General features: G+C 41.8%; 1 protein-coding gene across 3 annotated transcripts in view; it reads right to left on the bottom strand.

Annotated features, from left to right (window-relative positions):
* Nucleotides 1–18,630, bottom strand: part of LOC144496840 (ras/Rap GTPase-activating protein SynGAP-like) — a 770,844-nt gene that overhangs the window by 39,390 nt on the left and 712,824 nt on the right. For all 3 annotated transcript variants that reach the window (XM_078217405.1, XM_078217406.1, XM_078217407.1), the window contains 3 exons: nucleotides 4,603–4,747; nucleotides 2,254–2,490; nucleotides 382–583 (listed from right to left, as the gene is read on the bottom strand). In XM_078217405.1, coding sequence (XP_078073531.1) covers nucleotides 382–583; nucleotides 2,254–2,490; nucleotides 4,603–4,747 — 584 coding nt within the window. The remainder of the gene's footprint in view (nucleotides 1–381; nucleotides 584–2,253; nucleotides 2,491–4,602; nucleotides 4,748–18,630) is intronic.

Below are 18,630 nucleotides of genomic sequence, written 5' to 3'. Positions count from 1 at the left end.
ACCCAACCATGTCCCTCCCATTCACTCCTACCAGGCAGAATCCTAATGACTCTGACTCCACCTAACCACTACGTATTAAATTACATTGGGTTCAAATACTTCCCATCACAGAATCCAAAGGATTATTGAGCCAGTACATCCCCAGGGAAAGAATTCTAATAAATCCAATTGCACACAATTCATCCTCCATAAATAATGATAATGCTCACAAAAACTAGTATTCACTTTCTATATTTCAAATGCCAATGGATTGCAACACCTCTGAAATCACATAGCAGTACCCAAAGGAACTAACCAACTTCTTGCTGACCCCATCAAGCTCCATTTATTCATATGGTTGTGCTGATGTTGGCTGAGCAATTTTGTTTTTAAATGCTTTACCTTGCTGAGCTGAGGCAGCACCTCCCACAGGAGAGAGTGCAGCGTAGATAGCTCTCGGCCCAAGTCAATGTAGCCCTCAAAGCTAGCTGCATTGGTGACTGTATCTGGATTGGAGATCTCCATCAGAAACTGCTGCATGCTTCCCCACTCGAGCTCCAAAAATTCATTCATGAACGACATGTAGTCCTCCTTACTGCCGAACCTAATCAGATGGAGGAGGAAGAAAAGCAGCACAATAGCAACACAGGCTACTTTAATTCATTTCTAATCTGTCTCCACAACAAATGAGAAACTTATATCACATTTGTAAGTTTAGGTAAGGCAGGGAGAATGAGCACAGCAAGCATTCTGAAATATACTTATCTACACATCCACTCATTCCATAATGGCTGTGTGAGACTCTGAACATTACAGAGAAGTAATGACCACTCATCAGTTCCAGGCACCACACTTTTAAGAAAAATATCAAGACCTTAGATAGAGTAGACAGGAGATTTACAAGACAGAATTAAAGAATTCAGTTATGAAGAGAGTTTAGAAAAGCTAGGATTGATCTCCTTAGAGTAGAGGACATTCACGTAATTTCAATAGTGATACTCAAATTCATGAAAGATTTTCAAGAGTAAAAGTTTAGTAGCCAGAGGGAACAATGTAAGATTATTGAGAATAGGAAAGGAGTGCAAGAGAAATAAGTTTATTTATTCGTGTTACAAGTAGGCTTACATTCACACTGCAATGAAGTTACTGTGAAAATCCTCTAGTCGCCACACTCTCACACCTGTTCGGGTACACTGAGGGAGAATTTAGCACGGGCAATGCACCTAACCAGCATGTCTTTTGGACTGAGAGGAAACCGGAGCACCCGGAGGAAATCCACACAGACACGGGGAGAACATGCAGACTCCTCACATACAGTGACCCAAGCTGAGAATCAAACCTGGGTCCCTGGTGCTGTGAGGCAGCAGTGCTAACCACTGTGCCACCATGCCACCCAGCAATGGAAGTTCAATCAAAGTAACTTTCAAAAGGGAGTGGGATAAATATTTGAAGGGGGAAAAAAATTGCAGGGCTTTGGAAGAGAGTTGGGTGGAGGTACAACGTTTTCAATTGCGAGAACAGATATGATGGGCCAATTAGCTGCATCTTCTGCTGTAATTTGTAACATTTTAAAATATATAATCTACATATTTGGAGTAATTCTGCAGTGATTCTTTGACATTTTGAATGCTAAATAACACTAATGATCACTCGTGAGGAATGTCTGAAGTGTAATAAACAACCCCAGAAGCCTACAGAACAACTGGTAACAGCTAACCACGACACTGAACAAGCCTGTCGACTGCAGAAACACATAACACAATAACATGTGGGCCCTACATTTCTTCTACGTCATTGAACTTAAAAAAGATACAACACACTGGAGCTGCAGTCAGGATCACACATTTGTGAGCTCCCTGAAGAGATCTTGGTGCGCGTGTATTAGTACCTCATTTTCACATTCAATACAGTTTTCAGTGTTTCCTAGTTATCAAATTTGTTGGAGAGGCCAGGGTAATAATATTACAATATCCAATAAAACTACACATAAGAGCAATATAAATATACAAAGTCCTTGATCATGCCAACAACATACAGGATTGTTTTTGCAGCAAAACATACTGAAAATTAACCAAATATTTAGGGGGATAAAAACCTACCAGTTAATTAAAAAGACACCCAGACCAGCATGAACTGCTACCATTGATATACTTCCAGTAGGACTTCTTGAACAGGATCGGTACTACACTTACCTCTCAAATCCCTTACACCTTTCCCACAGGCTACATTACCCACTGAATGGGCTGTGGCTTCCACAGGCCTGGGAGAACTTACTTTGTGAAGTTGGCCAGATTTTGAATGACCTTGGCTATAAGGGTTAAAGTTCGGGAGGTGCGGTCATCTGGATACTCCTGCATCAGGTTGAAGAGGCTAGGAGACATGATCGCGGGGCAGAGGAAACGGAGGAACAAGGAGGCGCTGATCAAACGGTCGGCTATGTCTTCTCTGCCACGCTCAGCACAGCGGTGCCTCCAGGAGGCAAAGACTTCCTTCAGCTCACGTGGAAAGACGCTGTTTAAAATAAAGAGAGCCAGGGTAAGAAATGATCAGTCACTTTAACTGAGGGCAAAGGCACCTTGCAACATGATTACATGGATTCCATTTCATCAATTACAGAGGGTTAAATATAAAACCACATGGGTCAGTGTTCCCTCTAAGTCTTTTCAGCAAGTCTTTCTGGGCAGTAAGTTGTTATGAGGGGAATTCATTGCCTTAAGGTGTGCTGTAAACAGATTCGATAGCAGCTTGAATCAAAAAACTGGATAAATACTAGAATGAAAAAAGCACAGGGCTATGAGGAAAGCACAGGTGTGAGATTAAGTGATCAATCTTTTGATAAAGGCAGCTCTATGTGCTGTCTGTTTCATTGTTTTTCTTCCAAGAATGTAGTTTGAAAATAACCTGTCTGGTCTGGCACTGGACTTGGAAGGTCCCATTTTCTGTTTGTGCCAAGTTACTTTGATCAGACTGATGATGGTTGGGAGCGAGTGGGGGGACCATAGGTGGTGGGGTTCCATTTGACCTCAGCATTCTTGGTCGGAAGGAGAATAAATGGTCAGAATTACTTTCCCAATTGTTATCGAGTGGTAGCATATGTGTGGATGCCAGAATGCTCTATGAGGGAGCTACTGTCGAATAACTTGCTAAAATTTCAACTCTCCAGGCAAGTACAAAAAGGATAGCTATTTTGACTAAGAACTCGAATGTGGTTTACACCAATAGAGCGGTACCCCAAATGAACGTTTGCTTTTTCAGAGGGGTTGCGAATTTGAAGAAGTCTATGGAAATATTTTGTTTGGTTCAATGAAATCAAACAAAACAGGCACACACTGACCAAAATGAACAAAACAAAATTTTATATCATTTGAAATCACACTGTGTTCGTGCCTCAATGTCACAGTTAATCAAGACCAATAAGGGACTCATCTCAATTTCAGTTACTAAGTTCTCATGGTCAACACGAATCAGCAGTGAGAATTCAGTGATACTGTTTTCCCTCTTTCACACGAGAGAAAAAGGGAAACCCTGTCAACTTGACAGTTAGATTTGAACTCCCAACAATTAGTGGAAATAAATTGGGGTAGATTATTAACTTGCTGTTCAGATGTAAAACTTTACATGGAATGTAGCAGAGAAACAAGCCTTTGGGCCTCCTGCTCTGTGCCGAGGTTTATGCTCCACACAAGCCTCTTTCCACCCCTCTTTATCTACTTGCATATTCTATTCGTTTTCGCCTTATACCTATATGCCTTCCTTCCCTTTAAACATGTCCATGCTAATCACCTCAATGACTTGTGATATTACACATTTTAACCACTTGCTGGCTGAACAATTCCTTACTGAATTTATTGTTGACTATCTTCTATTTATTTTCAATAGCTTTGGGCTCCTACATCTTCTCCACATTCACCCTATTGAACTCATTCATACTTGTAAAAACCTCCATTAGGTCAGGCCTTAGCTTTCTCTCTCAAGAGAGAAGAGCTGCAGCCTATTCAGTCTTTCTTAACAGTTGTAACCTCTCAGTTTTGGTCTCATTCTTCCAAGCATCGTGTTTGAATTCAGGTACCATTTATGCAAAGTTCCTAGTTTGACTCCCATTAGTCAGCTTCATCTTAGCCAGCAAATTGAAAATCTGCCTTAGTATGTCATCAATCAACCAATCTCCTGATAAGAGCTTGTTTAATTTCCATGCCCTGATCCCTTCTCAGGACAGATGTTTAAAATACTTCACCCCTAAACAGAGAAGGAGTTTGTCACTCTCTCCCTGGATTGGAATTGTGATTTCCGGAGTTAATGGACAATTCCATCACTTACTTCACTACTCAGCCTCTTAGTTCGTAGAATGGTTGTAACCTTTTTGACAAGGCTGGATTTGAACCAAAGCTCCAGAATTGAAAAGAAACAATAGTCCTCACCAAAGAAGGGTCATTCCCTCTCGATTGGCTGAATTTGAACACTGGTCCAACAAAGCATGCTTGATGATATTCACTGGGAATAAAAGATCTGTGTTCTTTTCTGTCCTACTGTCCTCTGACTTTAAGATCCCATAATTGCCTAGACACTGCCCTTGACTTCAGTGGTACACTGCTTTCACATCAGTCAAATTACACCAGCACTCACCAATGGGAGTTGACGATCTTGCAAAGTGCCAGTTCGCAGCACATCCTCAGGTTAGCCTGGTGATCAGCCAAAGTGGAAAAGGTGCATTTAGCCGGGTCTACCTCGCAGTTCTCTTCAGATTCATAAAGTGCTCGGATAAACTCTCCTGTGAAAAAGATAGTTACTCTTAGTTATTCTTTACTCCCTGGCACTTGTCATATCACTCACACAATTGCATTACATTCCATCTCAAGACATGCCACTCATTACACCATCTGACATAACATCACACACACCGTCTAACGTTCCATCTCTTTCTCTCTCTCACATACACCAAATATCCCATCACACCACCAGCCAACATTACATCACATACACATCATCCAACATAACAGTACATACACACCATCTAACGTTCTCTCTCACACACCAACATCATATTACACACACCATCCAACATCACATCTCACACACAGACCATCCAACATCACATACACACCATCTAATGTTCTGTCTCTCTCCCTTTCACACACCAAACATCCCATCACACATACCAACATCATATCACACATCCTTCCAATAACATATCACGCACACAGACCATCCAACATCACATACACACCATCTAATGTTCCATCTCTCTCTCACACACACCAAACATCCCATCACACACACAGACCATCCAACATCCTATCACACATTCACACTATTACATTCCATCTCTCACACACCATCTGAGACTTGCAGTGCAGCATCATAAAGGCCAAGTCTGAGTACGCAGCAGAGCAGCCCAGAGGCTGAGAAAAGAGGGGAACAACTGGAAGGTAAGCCTTGGCGCAGAGCAGAATAAAAGACAAGGTTGAAAGTGAAGCAGATCAGCACAAAGGGTCTGGTCTGGAGTAGAGCAGAATAACAGGCAAGGCCTGGAACAGAGCAGCATAAAGGGCTAGTCTGACTGAGTCAGTGAAATGGGAAGAAAAATAATTTTACTGGAGTCACAGCACAAGTCCATGGTGTAGGTAGACCTATAGATATTTAATTTAATCAACCTATATAACTTAAGCTACATCAATTAACTAGAATTAAATTAAACCAATGATAAAATACATAAACTTCAACTTATATTTTATACATTGTATATTAAATCATTCATCATAATTAGCATCACTGTAATTGATCAGATATAGGTAGGAAAGCTTCCAATCTATTCGGTAAGTTAAAATGCAATAAATAATGAGTTAAGTAAAAACATTTGTTAACATCCCTATAAAATAAAGTGATGTCAGTGCAAGCTGATTGGTGAGTAGCTAGTGAGTGTTGATTTAATTGTTAAGTTTATTTCTCTTAAATTAGGGAATAATCTAGTAAACAGAGACATGGCAGGGCACCTCAGTCCACTGGAATGCACATCCTGTTCTGTGAGAACTCAATGGCACTTCTTGAGTCCTGACCAGCCACATGTGCAGGAAGTGTCGTCAGCTGTAGGAGCTTGAGCTTAGGATTTCAAAGCTGAAGGAAAAGCTATACCCACTGTGGTGCAACAGTGAGTCTAATTGGATATTACATTCTTAGATGTAGTCGCACTAACAGTATGCAGACAAAGAAGGACTGGATGACCACCAGTCAGTCAGAACCAGGAAGGTAGTGCAGGACTCTCCTGACTGCATCTCACTCTCCAACTGATAATCAGTTCTGAATACTGGTGAGGGCGTTGTTTCATCTGGAGAGTGCAACTAAGTTAACTATTAACAGTGTCTCAGCTGTAAGGGGCAGGGGCAGAGGTGGAAGATCAGGAAAGCAATAGTTTTGGGAGCAGAGAAGCATTTCTGTGGCAGCAGATGTGACTAAGATAGTATATTATTCCCCTGATGCTGAGGTCCAGGGTGTCACTGAGCTGCTGCATAACATCCTGGACAGCAGTTGAAGAGCAAGGAAAGAAATTGAAGTCCATGGGATCCAAAGAAACATGGCAAGTTGGATCTAAAATTGTCTCACTGTTTTAAAATTAACTAATGGGATGTTGGTATCACTGGCTAGGCCAGTATTTATTGCCCGACCAGTGGACGTGATTTATTTAGATTTCCAGAAGGCCCTTGACAAGGTGCCGCATAGGAGACTGTTAAATAAGTTAAGTGCCCACGGTGTTACGGGTAAGATCCTGACATGGATAGAGGATTGGCTGACTGGCAGAAGGCAGAGAGTGGGGATAAAGGAGTCTTTTTCAGGATGGCAGCCGGTGACTAGTGGTCTGCCTCAGGGGTCAGTGCTGGGACCACGACTTTTCACAATATATATTAACGATTTGGAAGCAGCAACTGAAGGCACTGTTGCTAAGTTTGCAGATGATACAAAGATATGTAGAGGGACAGGTAGTATTGAGGAAGCAGGGGGACTGCAGAAGGACTTGGACAGGTTAGGAGAGTGGGCAAGGAAGTGGCAGATGGAATACAATGTGGAAAAGTGTGAGGTTATGCACTTTGGAAGGAGGAATGGAGGCATAGACTATTTTCTAAATGGGAAAATGCTTAGGAAATCAGAAACATAAAGGGACTTGAGAGTTCTTGTTCAAGATTCTCTTAGGGTTCAGTTGGCAGTTCGGAATGTTAGCATTCATATTGAGAGGGCTAGGATACAAGAGCAGGGATGTACTTCTGAGGCTGTTTAAGGCTCTGGTTAGATCACATTTGAGTATTGTGAGCAGTTTTGGGCCCCGTATCTAAGGATGGATATGCTGGCCTTGGACAGGGTCCAGAGGAGGTTCACAAGAATGATCCCTGCAATGAAGAGCTTGTCGGATGAGGAATGGCTGAGGATTCTGGGTCTGTACTTGTTGGAGTTTAGAAGGATGAGGGGGGATCTTATTGAAACTTACAGGATACTGCGATGCCTGGATAGAGTGGATGTGGAGAGGATGTTTCCACTACTAGGAAAAACTAGAACCAGAGGGCACAATCTCAGGCTAAAGGGACGATCCTTTAAAACAGAGATGAGAAGGAATTTCTTCAGCCAGAGAGTGGTGAATCTGTGGAACTCTTTGCCACAGAAGGCTGTGGAGGCCAGGTCATTGAGTGTCTTTAAGAGAGAGATAGATAGGTTCTTGATTAATAAGGGGATCAGGGGTTATGGGGAAAAGGCAGGAGAATGGGGATGAGAAAAATATCAGCCATGATTGAATGGCGGAGCAGACTCGATGGGCTGAGTGGCCTAATTCTGCTCCTATGTCTTATGGTCTTAATCTTAAATCCCCTTGAGATGGTGGTGGTGGGCTGACTTTTTGAACTGCTGCAATCTCTGTGGCACCAGTTCACCCACAGTGCTGTTCAGGAGGGAGTTCCAGGATTTCAATCCAGTGACAGCGAAGGAATGGTGATGTATTTCCAAGTCAGGATGGTGAGTGACTTGGAGGGAAACTTGCAGCTGGTGGTGTTGCCAGCCATCTGCTGCCCTTGTCCTTCTAGATGGTAGTTGTTGTGGGTTTGGAAGGTGCTGCCTAAGGAGCCTTGGTGAGTTGTTGTAGTGCATCTTGTAGATGCCACAAACTGCTACCACTCTCATCATTGGTGGAGGGAATGAATGTTTATGGAACGGGTGTTAATCAAGTGGGACTGCTTTGTCCTGGATGGTGTTGAGTTTCTTGAGTGTTGTTGGAGCTGCACTCATCCAAGCGTGTGGAGAATATTCCATCACAATCATGATTTGTGCCTTGTAGATGGTGGACAGGTTTTGGGGAGTCAGGAGTGAGTTACTTGCCACAGGATTCCTAGCCTCTGGCCTTGTAGCCACTGTATTTATATGTGGGGGCCCAGTTCAGTTACTGGTTGGTGGTCAATGCTTATTGTAAATTGGTGATTTTGTGAATGGAATTCTGTTTCTAGTGGGGTTCCACAAGGCTCAGTCATGAGTTCCTTGCTGTTAGTGACATATATCAATGATTTAGACTTCGAAGTTTGCAGATGATTATGAAAACTGACCATGCAGTTGCTTGTGAGAAAGAACAACACTGGTCAGGTAGTCAGAAAAGTGACAAATGGAGTTCATTCCAGAGAAGTGTGAGATAATGCATTTGGGGCAGGCCAACAAGGCAAGGGAATAATGATAGGATTCTAAAAGGTAAAGGGGAAAAGTGTAGTGTGTATCTGTAGACTCATGAAGGTAGGAGGATAGGTAGATAGGGTGATTAAGAAGACATGTGGGAGACTTCCTTTTATTGGTCAGGCCCTAGGGTATAAGAATAGGGAGGTTATGCTAGAACTGTATGTAAAAAACTAGTTCACCCACAGCTAGAGTACTGCATACAGTTCATCCGCAGCTAGATTACTGCATAGTGTTCTGGTCACTGCATTGTAGGAAAGATTTGAATGCACTAGAGAGGGTACAGGAGAGATTTACAAGGATGTTGCCAGGAATGGAGAAATTTAACCTTGCGTGAAGATTGGATGAGCTGTGATTTTTTTTCTTTGTGATAGTGGAGGCCAAGAGGAGATTTAATTGAGATGTATGAAGTTTTGAAGGGCCTGTAGACAGTGAGTAGGAAGGACCTAACCTCAACACAGAAGTCATTAATCAGACGGCATAGATTTAAATTAATTGCCGAAAGGATTAGCGGGAAGTCAAGTCTCTGGTGCTTACTGCCTGGAAAAGTGAGAGGCAGAAACACTCGCTACATTTAAAAACTTCTTGGATTTACACTTAAGTGCAACAACCTACAGAAGAAAAGTTGAAAAGTGAAATTTGACTGGATAGCTATTTTTCAGCCAACATGGATAAGATGGGCCCAATGGTCTCCCTTTGTGCTGTAATTGTTTCAGTGTTTCTATCCAACCTTCCATCATTCACACTGCCCAATGTCCCATCACAGGCAAACACAAACCACTCAGAATACCTTCTCACGTGCAACCGAAATGCCATGTTACTTGAAATCTAGATTCCCAGCAATCACACCCTAAGCATCTAATCATTTCCAAAAAACCCTATTACATCCTATCCTGAGCACCAGAACAATCAAACCTCAAGTCATTCCCAGGAACTCTATTTCATGCATCCCAAACATCCAGCACTCATACCCTCACTCAAACTACACAAATACTCCATTATACATACACCCATATAACGTCACACACGTCAAAGCACTTGGACAGGCCAACTCCAAACCCATGCACCCTCACTCTGTCACTCAAACATCCAGATACGTTTCACATGCATGAATAGCTCATGCACATTCAAACATGTCAATCTCAAGCACCCCAAACACCATGCCACACCCCATCTGATTAGCAATGGGGCCGAGGATAAGTGCAGATAGTGATGATGGAATGCTATGTGGACCATGAGCAACTGCAACCATGGAATGTCCTATCAAGGAAGGAAACCAGTCAAAGATTTAGAGTGTAGCTTTCAAGGTAAACTTTATTTACCTTTGGGAGCGGGAAGAAAGAAAGGCAGTGGGTCTTCTCTCAGAGAAAATAAAATAATTTGGATTGACTGTTAATATTGAGCAGATAGCACATGATCTGTACAGACCTTGGTAAGTTAAAGGGCTTTTTCCTAGAGCCAGTCACTAAATTTTCAACCTTTTCCTAATTACTGCCTCTTCTGTCAACATCAACACTTCTGGACTGGTTAGACACACACTACATCTCCCTACACAATGTCGTACCATATAATTTCCATGTCAGGTACAGGACAGGTTAAACAGAGTACATCTCCCCATACACTGTCCTATTTAACAATTTCCAAATCTGCTACAAGACGGGTTGGACAGAGTACATCCCACTCTGCACTTTCCCATCTAGGTCTGGTACAGGATGGGTTAGACACAGATCGCTTTACATTGTCCCACCAACACACCATCATTTCAACTGACATCATCAATTCTCCTGATTCCAATCCCCACACCAGCCAGCAATATGAACAAGTCAGTCCCTGCATGGACTGTGCAGCTAGGTTCTCCTCACCAAACTCATTTCAGGCTGGCCCATTACAGAAAAGGGACTCTCCACAGTGAAATTCACAGTGTGCAGAAAGTTTGGAAGATTTACTTGGTTGTAACGGTAGTCTGAAGGCTGAGTTCTGATTTCATTTACAGACAATTTTTGTGAAGTTGGTGTTTGTAAAATTGTCTGTTTTTTAAAAAAGTTTTTTTTTGCTGTGCTTAGAGAGTTAAAAGGGATGCAGGTGCATGCAGTACACAGACTGAAACATTGTATTGAGAGGTCAGGCAGTGGTTTGCCAAGACAACAGGCTGATTTTGAATTTTAATCAATCAATTTAAAATAGGCTGCAGTTATTCAAATACCGATCAGATTTGAAGTTGATGTTTTGATAACTTGAGAACCAATCCTATTGTGGGGATGTTGGTATGTCATCGGGGGTATAAGAGCCAGCAACTGCTTTTTGCCACAGCAACTGTCTCTGCCACAGCTAATACCTTTTAGCTCGAGGCCTCATCTGAATAGAAAAGGTATCAAAAGAAAGCCTCATCTCAATAGTGAAGACGGAAGATTCTGGAAGATAAAACCTGGTTGTATTTTGAGAGTGAATAAAAAATTATTTTTTTGTTAATGATTGGGAATTGTATTTATCTAAACAGCGTTCCATTAGAATGATGTTTTATTTGGTTTGTTAATAGTTTAGTTAACCTGTTCACTGTTAGTTAGATAAATGAAGTGTTACTTGTTGATTTTACAGAGTCTCAGGTAGTTATTTTGATTTAACCACTAAAAGTTGCTGAAGAGCAAATCGTACTATTTCTCACACACTTTTAATAGGTTATAAAGCGAGGTACTCCTCTTTGAGTGGTTAACTGTTGGTTCTCAGAGAGGGGATCAACCTCCGCTTCAGAACAGATTGGGAGCTTGTGTCCCGGATTTGAACAGTCCTAGATCTTTAAATAAACCTTAAGTGAAAAGTGGAAGATCTAACCGACAACAAGCCAGTTAAATCAGAAGTGGGGAAATGGCTCTTAACATTGCTAAAGAGATTCTGGGGGTTGAAGATACTTCCCAAATTTGCCAAGAAAGTTCAGAAAGACCGAAAAAGACGACACTTGTAGAATTGGCAAACAGGCCTTGGGTTTGGCAAACAGGCCTGGTATCCCTTGGGTTTACCCAGGGATACTAGGAAAGCTGAAATTGTAACAGAGATAGCCAAGTATTTATGTATATCAGAGAAACAGTCAAGTTCAGGGGAGTTTAGAAAAAAATAAATTGCAAATGAAATGATTGGAGTTAGAAAGTGAACTTAAAAGGCTGGAGTTAGAAAAAGGAGAGGAAATAGAAAGGGAAAGATTGTTTGAGTTGAAAAAGATGAAATTGAATCAAAAAGACTTCAAATGACAGAAGTAACGGGGTGAAAGTCAGAGATGGAATATATAGTGATTGGTACATTTGGACTTTCGGAAAGCAAAAGAACAAACAAAGAACAAAGAAAATTACAGCACAGGAACAGGCCCTTTGGCCCTCCAAGCCTGCACCGACCATGCTGCCCCACTTAACTAAAACCCCCTCGCTTCCGGGGACCATATCCCTCTATTCCCATCCTATTCATGTACTTGTCAAGACGCCCCTTAAAAGTCACTACCGTATCCGCTTCCAATAGCGTTTGATAAAGTCCTGCATAAGAGATTATCGTGCAAGATTAAAATGTATGGGACTGGGGAAGTGTATTGAGATGGCTAGAAAACTGGTTGACAGAGAGGAAACAAAGAGTAGGAATTAATGGGTCCTTTTCAAATTGGCAGGCAGTAACTAGTGGGGTGCCACAGGGATCGGTGCTGGACCCCAGCTATTCACAATATATATTAATGATTTGGATGAGGGAACAAAATGTAACAGCTCAAAGTTTTCAGATAATACCAAGTTGGGTGGGAGGGTGAAATGTTACGAGGATGCAGAGATCCTTCAGCATGATCTGGACAGGTTGGGTGAGTGGGCAAACCAATGGCAGATGCAGTATAATTTGGATAAATGTGAGGTTATTCACTTTGGAAGCAAAAACAAGAAGGCAGATTACTACCTGAATGGCTGTAAATTGGGAGAGGGGAGTGTGCAGCGGGACCTGGGTGTCCTTGTGCATCAGTCGCTGAAGGTAAGCATGCAGCAGGCAGTAAAGAAGGCAAACGGTATATTGGCCTTCACTGCACAAGGTTTTCAAGTATAGGAGCAGGGATTTGTGGCAATTATACAGGGCCTTGGTGAGGCCACACCTAGATTATTGTATGCAGTTTTGGCCTCCTTTTCTGAGGAAGGACGTTTATGCTCTCGAGGGAGTGCAGTGAAGGTTTACCAGGCTGATTCTGGGAATGGCGGGGCTGATGTATGAGGAGAGATTGACTAGGTTAGGATTGTTTTTGCTGGAGTTCAGATGAATGGGGATCTCATGGAGACTTATAAAATTCTAACAGGGCTAGACAGGGTAGATGCAGGAAGGATGTTCCTGATGGTGGGGTGTATCCAGAATCAGGGGTTACAGTCGGGATACAAGGTAGACCATTTAGGACGGAGATGAGGAGACATTTCTTCACTCAAAGAGTGGTGAGCCTGTGGAATTCATTACCACAGGAAGTAGTTGATGCCAAAACATTGAATGTATTCAAGAGGTGGCTAGATATAGAACTTGGGACGAATGGGATCAAAGGTTATGGGGAGAAAGCAGGATTAGGCTATTGAGTTGGACGATCAGCCATGATCGTGATGAATGGCGGAGCTGGCTCAAAGGATCTCCTGCTCCTATCTTCCATGTTTCTATGATGGTGAGCAAGCTCAGCGTCGCCAACCGCCTGGTAGGGGTATATACAAATATGTCCAAACATTACCAAAATTTGATGAAAAGGACGCAGAAGCCTTTTTTGTTTCCTTTGAGAAATTGGCTACAGAGATGAAATGGCCAGAGGAGGTGTGGGTAATGTTAATTCAGATCAAGTTGGTGGCAGGGCTACTGAGGTGTTTGCAGGGGTGTTAGAGGAGGTGTCAGGAAACTATGAAGAAGTAAAGAAGGCTGTTTTGCATGCTTACGAATTGGTACCAGAAGCATATAGACAACGGTTCAGAAATGTAAGGAAGGAACCAGGTCAGGCATATATCGAGTATGAAAGAATTTGGCAGAGCAACTTCGAGAGATGTATAAGAGCATTAAAGATAGAAAAGACATATGAGGCTATTACAGATATTATTCTGCTGGAGGAGTTTAAAAACTCACTTCCAGAAGTAATAAGAACTCATGTTGAAGAACAGAAAGTTGAAACAGCAAGAAGAGCTGTAGAGATGGCAGATGAATACACATTAGTGCCTACATTGAAATCTAGCTCCCGACAGCAATTTCATTCCATGAGGAATAGAATTGGGAAAGAAGGAGATCCTTCAATGAAAAACAGAAAGTAGATCACACTGGGAACATTTTACCACCTGTGAAAAAAGAAACCCAAGAGGGTGGAAAAGAGGTGAAAGACCTCAGGTTGTTTCACTGTGATAAGATGGGGGACAAAAAGTCACAGTGCTGGTGGCACAGAAAGAAAGAAAGGCACAGGGGAAAAGGATGTGGTTAAAGATGCTCAACCAGTGGGCTTAGTTAACACAGTTGAAGGAAATCTTGAGAGAAGTCGAGGAGCTGAAGAAGAGTGCACAGCTTAGGTAAGGGCTGGATAGTAAGATAGCGCCCAATCTTTTCAAAGACTTCACCTATGTGGGTAAGGTTTACTCAGGTAGACCAGGGGGAGTAGGTAAAGAAGTTAAAATATTGAGAGATACGAGAGCTAGTCTGTCTCTAATAGATGAAGATATTTGCATTCCTTCTGAAATATTGCCCGAGAGATGGGTAAGCTGTGGAGTAAATGGAGAGAGGAGTAGTGTTCCCCTGTGTAAAATAAGACTGGAAAGTCCAGTCAAGATTGGGGAAGCGATAGTGGGAGTGATGGAAAACTTAGCTATTCCAGGAATACAGTTTATCCTTGCAAATAATATAGCTTGATCACAGGTGGGAATGGTGCCCACTGTCATGGAAAAGCCAGAAGAAAATCAGGCAACTGAGGAGTTGAAAGAAAAATACCCTGGAATTTTTCCGAACTGTGTGGTGACAAGAAGCCATGGTCATAAGTTAAAACAGGAAGGGAGAACAAAAGGAAAGATGAAGGAGTTGAGGTCCAGTTAGCTGACACGCTGCTTGATGAGATGGTAAAGGAAAAACCAAAGCAGGTCGAGGATTAATTCTGAAAGATTAATGGAGTTACAGCAGAAAGATGAGACGATAAAGGATTTATATCATAAAGCCTATATGGAAAAGAAATCAGTGTGTATTCCAGAATGCTATTACCTTAAGGATATAACATTAAGGCGGAAATGGAGACCTTGGCAGGTTAGTGCAGATGAGAAATGGGCGTAAATTCACCAGATTGTGTTGCCAGTAGAATACAGACAGGACGTATTGCGGATAGCACACAAATTACCTGTAGGAGGTCATCTAGGAGTGAGGAAGCCTCAGGCTAAGATACAGAGGCATTTTTATTGGTCTGGATTACATAAAGGATGGCACAGTGGTTAGCACTGCTGCCTCACAGTGTCTGGGACCTGGGTTCGATTCCCGGCTTGGGTCACTGTGTGGAGTTTGCACATTCTCCCCGTGTCTGCATGGGTTTCCTCTGGGTGCTCCGGTTTCCTCCCACAGTCCAAAGATGTGTGGGTTAGGTGGATTGGACATGCTAAATTGCCCCTAAGTGTCAGTGGGATTAGCAGGGTAAATACATGGGGTTATGGGGATAGGGCCGAGGTGGGATTGTGGTCGGTGTGGACGCGATGGGCCAAATGGCCTCCTTCTGCACTGTAGGATTCTATGATTCTATTCTATAAGGATGTGGTTGAATTTTGACGTGCATATCATACGTATCAGATGGTAGGAAAGCCACAGGCAGTGATAAAGCCAGTGCCTTTGATGCCAATTCCTGCACTTGAAGAACCCATTACACGGGTTATAGATGATTGTGTAGGTCCCCTCCCTAAAACCAAAAGTGGGAACCAGTATTTGCTAACCGTAATGGATGTGTCCACAAGGTTTCCAGAGGCAATTACTTTATGGAGGCAAAAAAGGTTGTGGAGGAGTTGTTTGCTTTCTTTACCCATTATGGATTACCCAGGGAGATTCAGTCAGACCAAGGGTCCAATTTTACTGCCAAATTATTTAAGGAGGTTATGGATAGTTTAGGCATCAGACACTTTACATCGAGTGCAGATCATCCTGAATCCCAGGGAGCATTGTAAAGGTGGCAAAAGACTCTAAAGACCATGTTGAGGGCTTACTGCCAGGATTAGCCAACTGATTGGGATAAAGGTATCCCCTTTATATTACGTGCCAATAGAAATGCTCCAAATTAATCGACTTTACTCCATTTGAATTGATATTCGGACATGAAGAGGACCTTTAAAATTAATTAAGAAAAAGTTGGTAGGTCCGAAGTCAGAGATCTCACAGTTAGATTATGTATGAGGTGAGAGAAAGATTAAACAGTGTGGGTGAATTAGCTAGACAACATTTGAAAGTGGCCCACCACCTAATGAATCTAGAAGCAGGTAAGAAATCTAAAATTTGTATGTTTGCCTGTGGGTATAAAGTATTGGTGCTATTATCAGTGGTAGGAGAATCCTTCAAAGCAAGGTTTAGTGGTCCCTATCGGATTGAGAAGAAGTTGTCAGGTGAATTATCTGGTAAAGATGCCAGATAGGAAAAAATGTATAGGGTATGTCATATAAACATGCTAAAACAGTACCATGACAGGGGAAGGGAACCTGCGAAACAGGTACCAAAAGAGAAAATGCTGGAAAATCTCAGCAAGTCTGGCAGCATCTGTAAAGAGAGAAAAGAGCTGAATCTGGACTCGAAACGTCAGCTCTTTTCTCTCCTGACAGATGCTGCCAGCATCCAGATTCCAGCATCCACAGTAATTTGCTTTTATTACTGAGAAACAGGTATTAGTTACTGCCACTCAGAGTGAGGAATCAAATCCGGATGATGTGGATTTTGATGTGCCTCAGAATAAATTGAGTAATGAAGAAATCCTGAAGGAATGGAATAGGATAATGAGCTGTCCTAGGAACAGAGAATTGAACTGAAAGACTTGTTACAGTGTTATGAGGACATATGTAGAAATAGAATGGGGAGGACTAATGATATAGTACGTGAGGTTGACGTAGGGAATGCTGTTCCGATAAAACAACACCCCTATCTGCTTAATCCTCTCAAAGCAGCACAGGTTCAGAAGGAAGTGGAAGCGATCTTACAAGAAGACATCATTGAGCCAAGTCAAAGTGAGTGGAGTTCGCCAAACCTGATGGTACCCAACGATTCTGCGTAGATTCTTAGAAGGTCAACGCTATGACTAAATCTGATTTGTACCCAATTCCAAGGCTGGAGGATTGTGTGGAAAAGTAGGATAAGCTACTTATATCACAAAGTTGAATTTACTTCACGGTTACTGCCAAGTACTTTTGTCAGAGAGAGCACAAGAAGTTTCTGCTTTTGTAACCCCAATGGGCTATATCAATTCAAAGTAATGCCCTTTGGGATGAAAAATGCACCAGCCACTTTTCAAAGACTTATGAACAGAGTTGTTGTCGGACTGACTAATTGTGCTGTCTACATAGATGACTTAGTGATCTTTAGTCATTCGTGGAAAGATCACTTGGAACATTTGGCAGAGCTCTTTGAGAGACTATGGAAGGCAAAGTTGGTCATAAACTTGGCAAAAACAGAATTTGCGAAGGCAGAAGTGACATTCTTAGCGCCCAACACTGGGTAGGACAGATACACCGAGAAACGTGAAGATGAAGGCTATCAAGGAATTTTCAAGACCATCATCAAAGAAGGAAGTGCTACAATTTTTGGAATTGAGTGGATTCTACAGAAAATTCATACCAAACTTTAGTGGCGTAGTGGCACCGTTGACGGACTTGTTAAAAAAGAACGTGAAATTTCAATGGACAGAACAATGCCAGGAGGCATTTGAGAATTTTAAAGCAGTGTTAACCACTGCACCTGTTTTAGCCACACCAAAATTTTTGAAACACTTTAAAGTTGCCATCGACGCCAGTGACGTAGATGTTGGAGCTGTGTTGTTACAAGAGGGTGACTATGGAATAGAAAGGCCAATCAGTTATTTTTCAAAAAAACTCAATATCCACCAGACAAAATATTCCACAATTGAAAAGGAGTTGTTGAGTTTAGTAATGGCCTTACAACTTTTTAATGTTTATGTTACAAAAAATGCATCAGAGACGATTGTGTATACTGATCACAAACCTTTGACATTTCTGGAAAGATTTAAGGGCAAGAACACCAGACTATTTTGTTGGAGTCTTATGTTACAGGCATTTAATTTACAGATTGTACATGTTGCGGGTCATGAAAATGTTATGGCGGATGCTTTTCATGATGATGGTTCTTTTTTTCTTAAGGGGGAGATGTTGCGAAGTTGGTGTTTGTAAAATTGTCTGTTTTAAGAAAAGGTGCTTTTTTTGCTGTGCTTAGAGAGTTAAAAGGGATGCAGGTGCATACAGTACACAGACTGAAACATTGTATTGAGAGGTCAGGCAGTAGTGCTACCAAGACAACAGGCTGATTTTGAATTTTAACCAATCAATTTAAAATAGGCTGCTGTTATTTAATTGCCTATCAGATTTGAATTTGATGTTTTGGTAACCTGAGAACCAATCCTACTGTGGGGATGTTGATATGTCATCAGGGGTATAAGAGCCAGCAACTGCTCTTTGCCACAGCAACTGTCTCTGCCACAGCTTTTAGCTCGAGGCCTCATCTGAATAGAAAAGGTATCAAAAGAAAGCCTCTTCTCAATAGTGAAGACGGAAGATTCTGGAAGATAAAACCTGGTTGTATTTTTGAGAGTGACTAAAAAAATTATATTTTTTTGTTAATGAGTGGGAATTGTATTTATCTAAACAGCATCCCATTAGAATGATGTTTTATTTGGTTTGCTAATAGTTTAGTTAACCTGTTCACTGTTAGTTAGATAAATAAAGTGTTACTTGTTGATTTTACAGAGTCTCAGGT

The sequence above is a fragment of the Mustelus asterias genome, chromosome 8 (genome assembly GCF_964213995.1).
Source record: "Mustelus asterias chromosome 8, sMusAst1.hap1.1, whole genome shotgun sequence".
NCBI lineage: Eukaryota > Metazoa > Chordata > Chondrichthyes > Carcharhiniformes > Triakidae > Mustelus > Mustelus asterias.
This window is presented reverse-complemented; position numbering and strand designations above follow the sequence as displayed.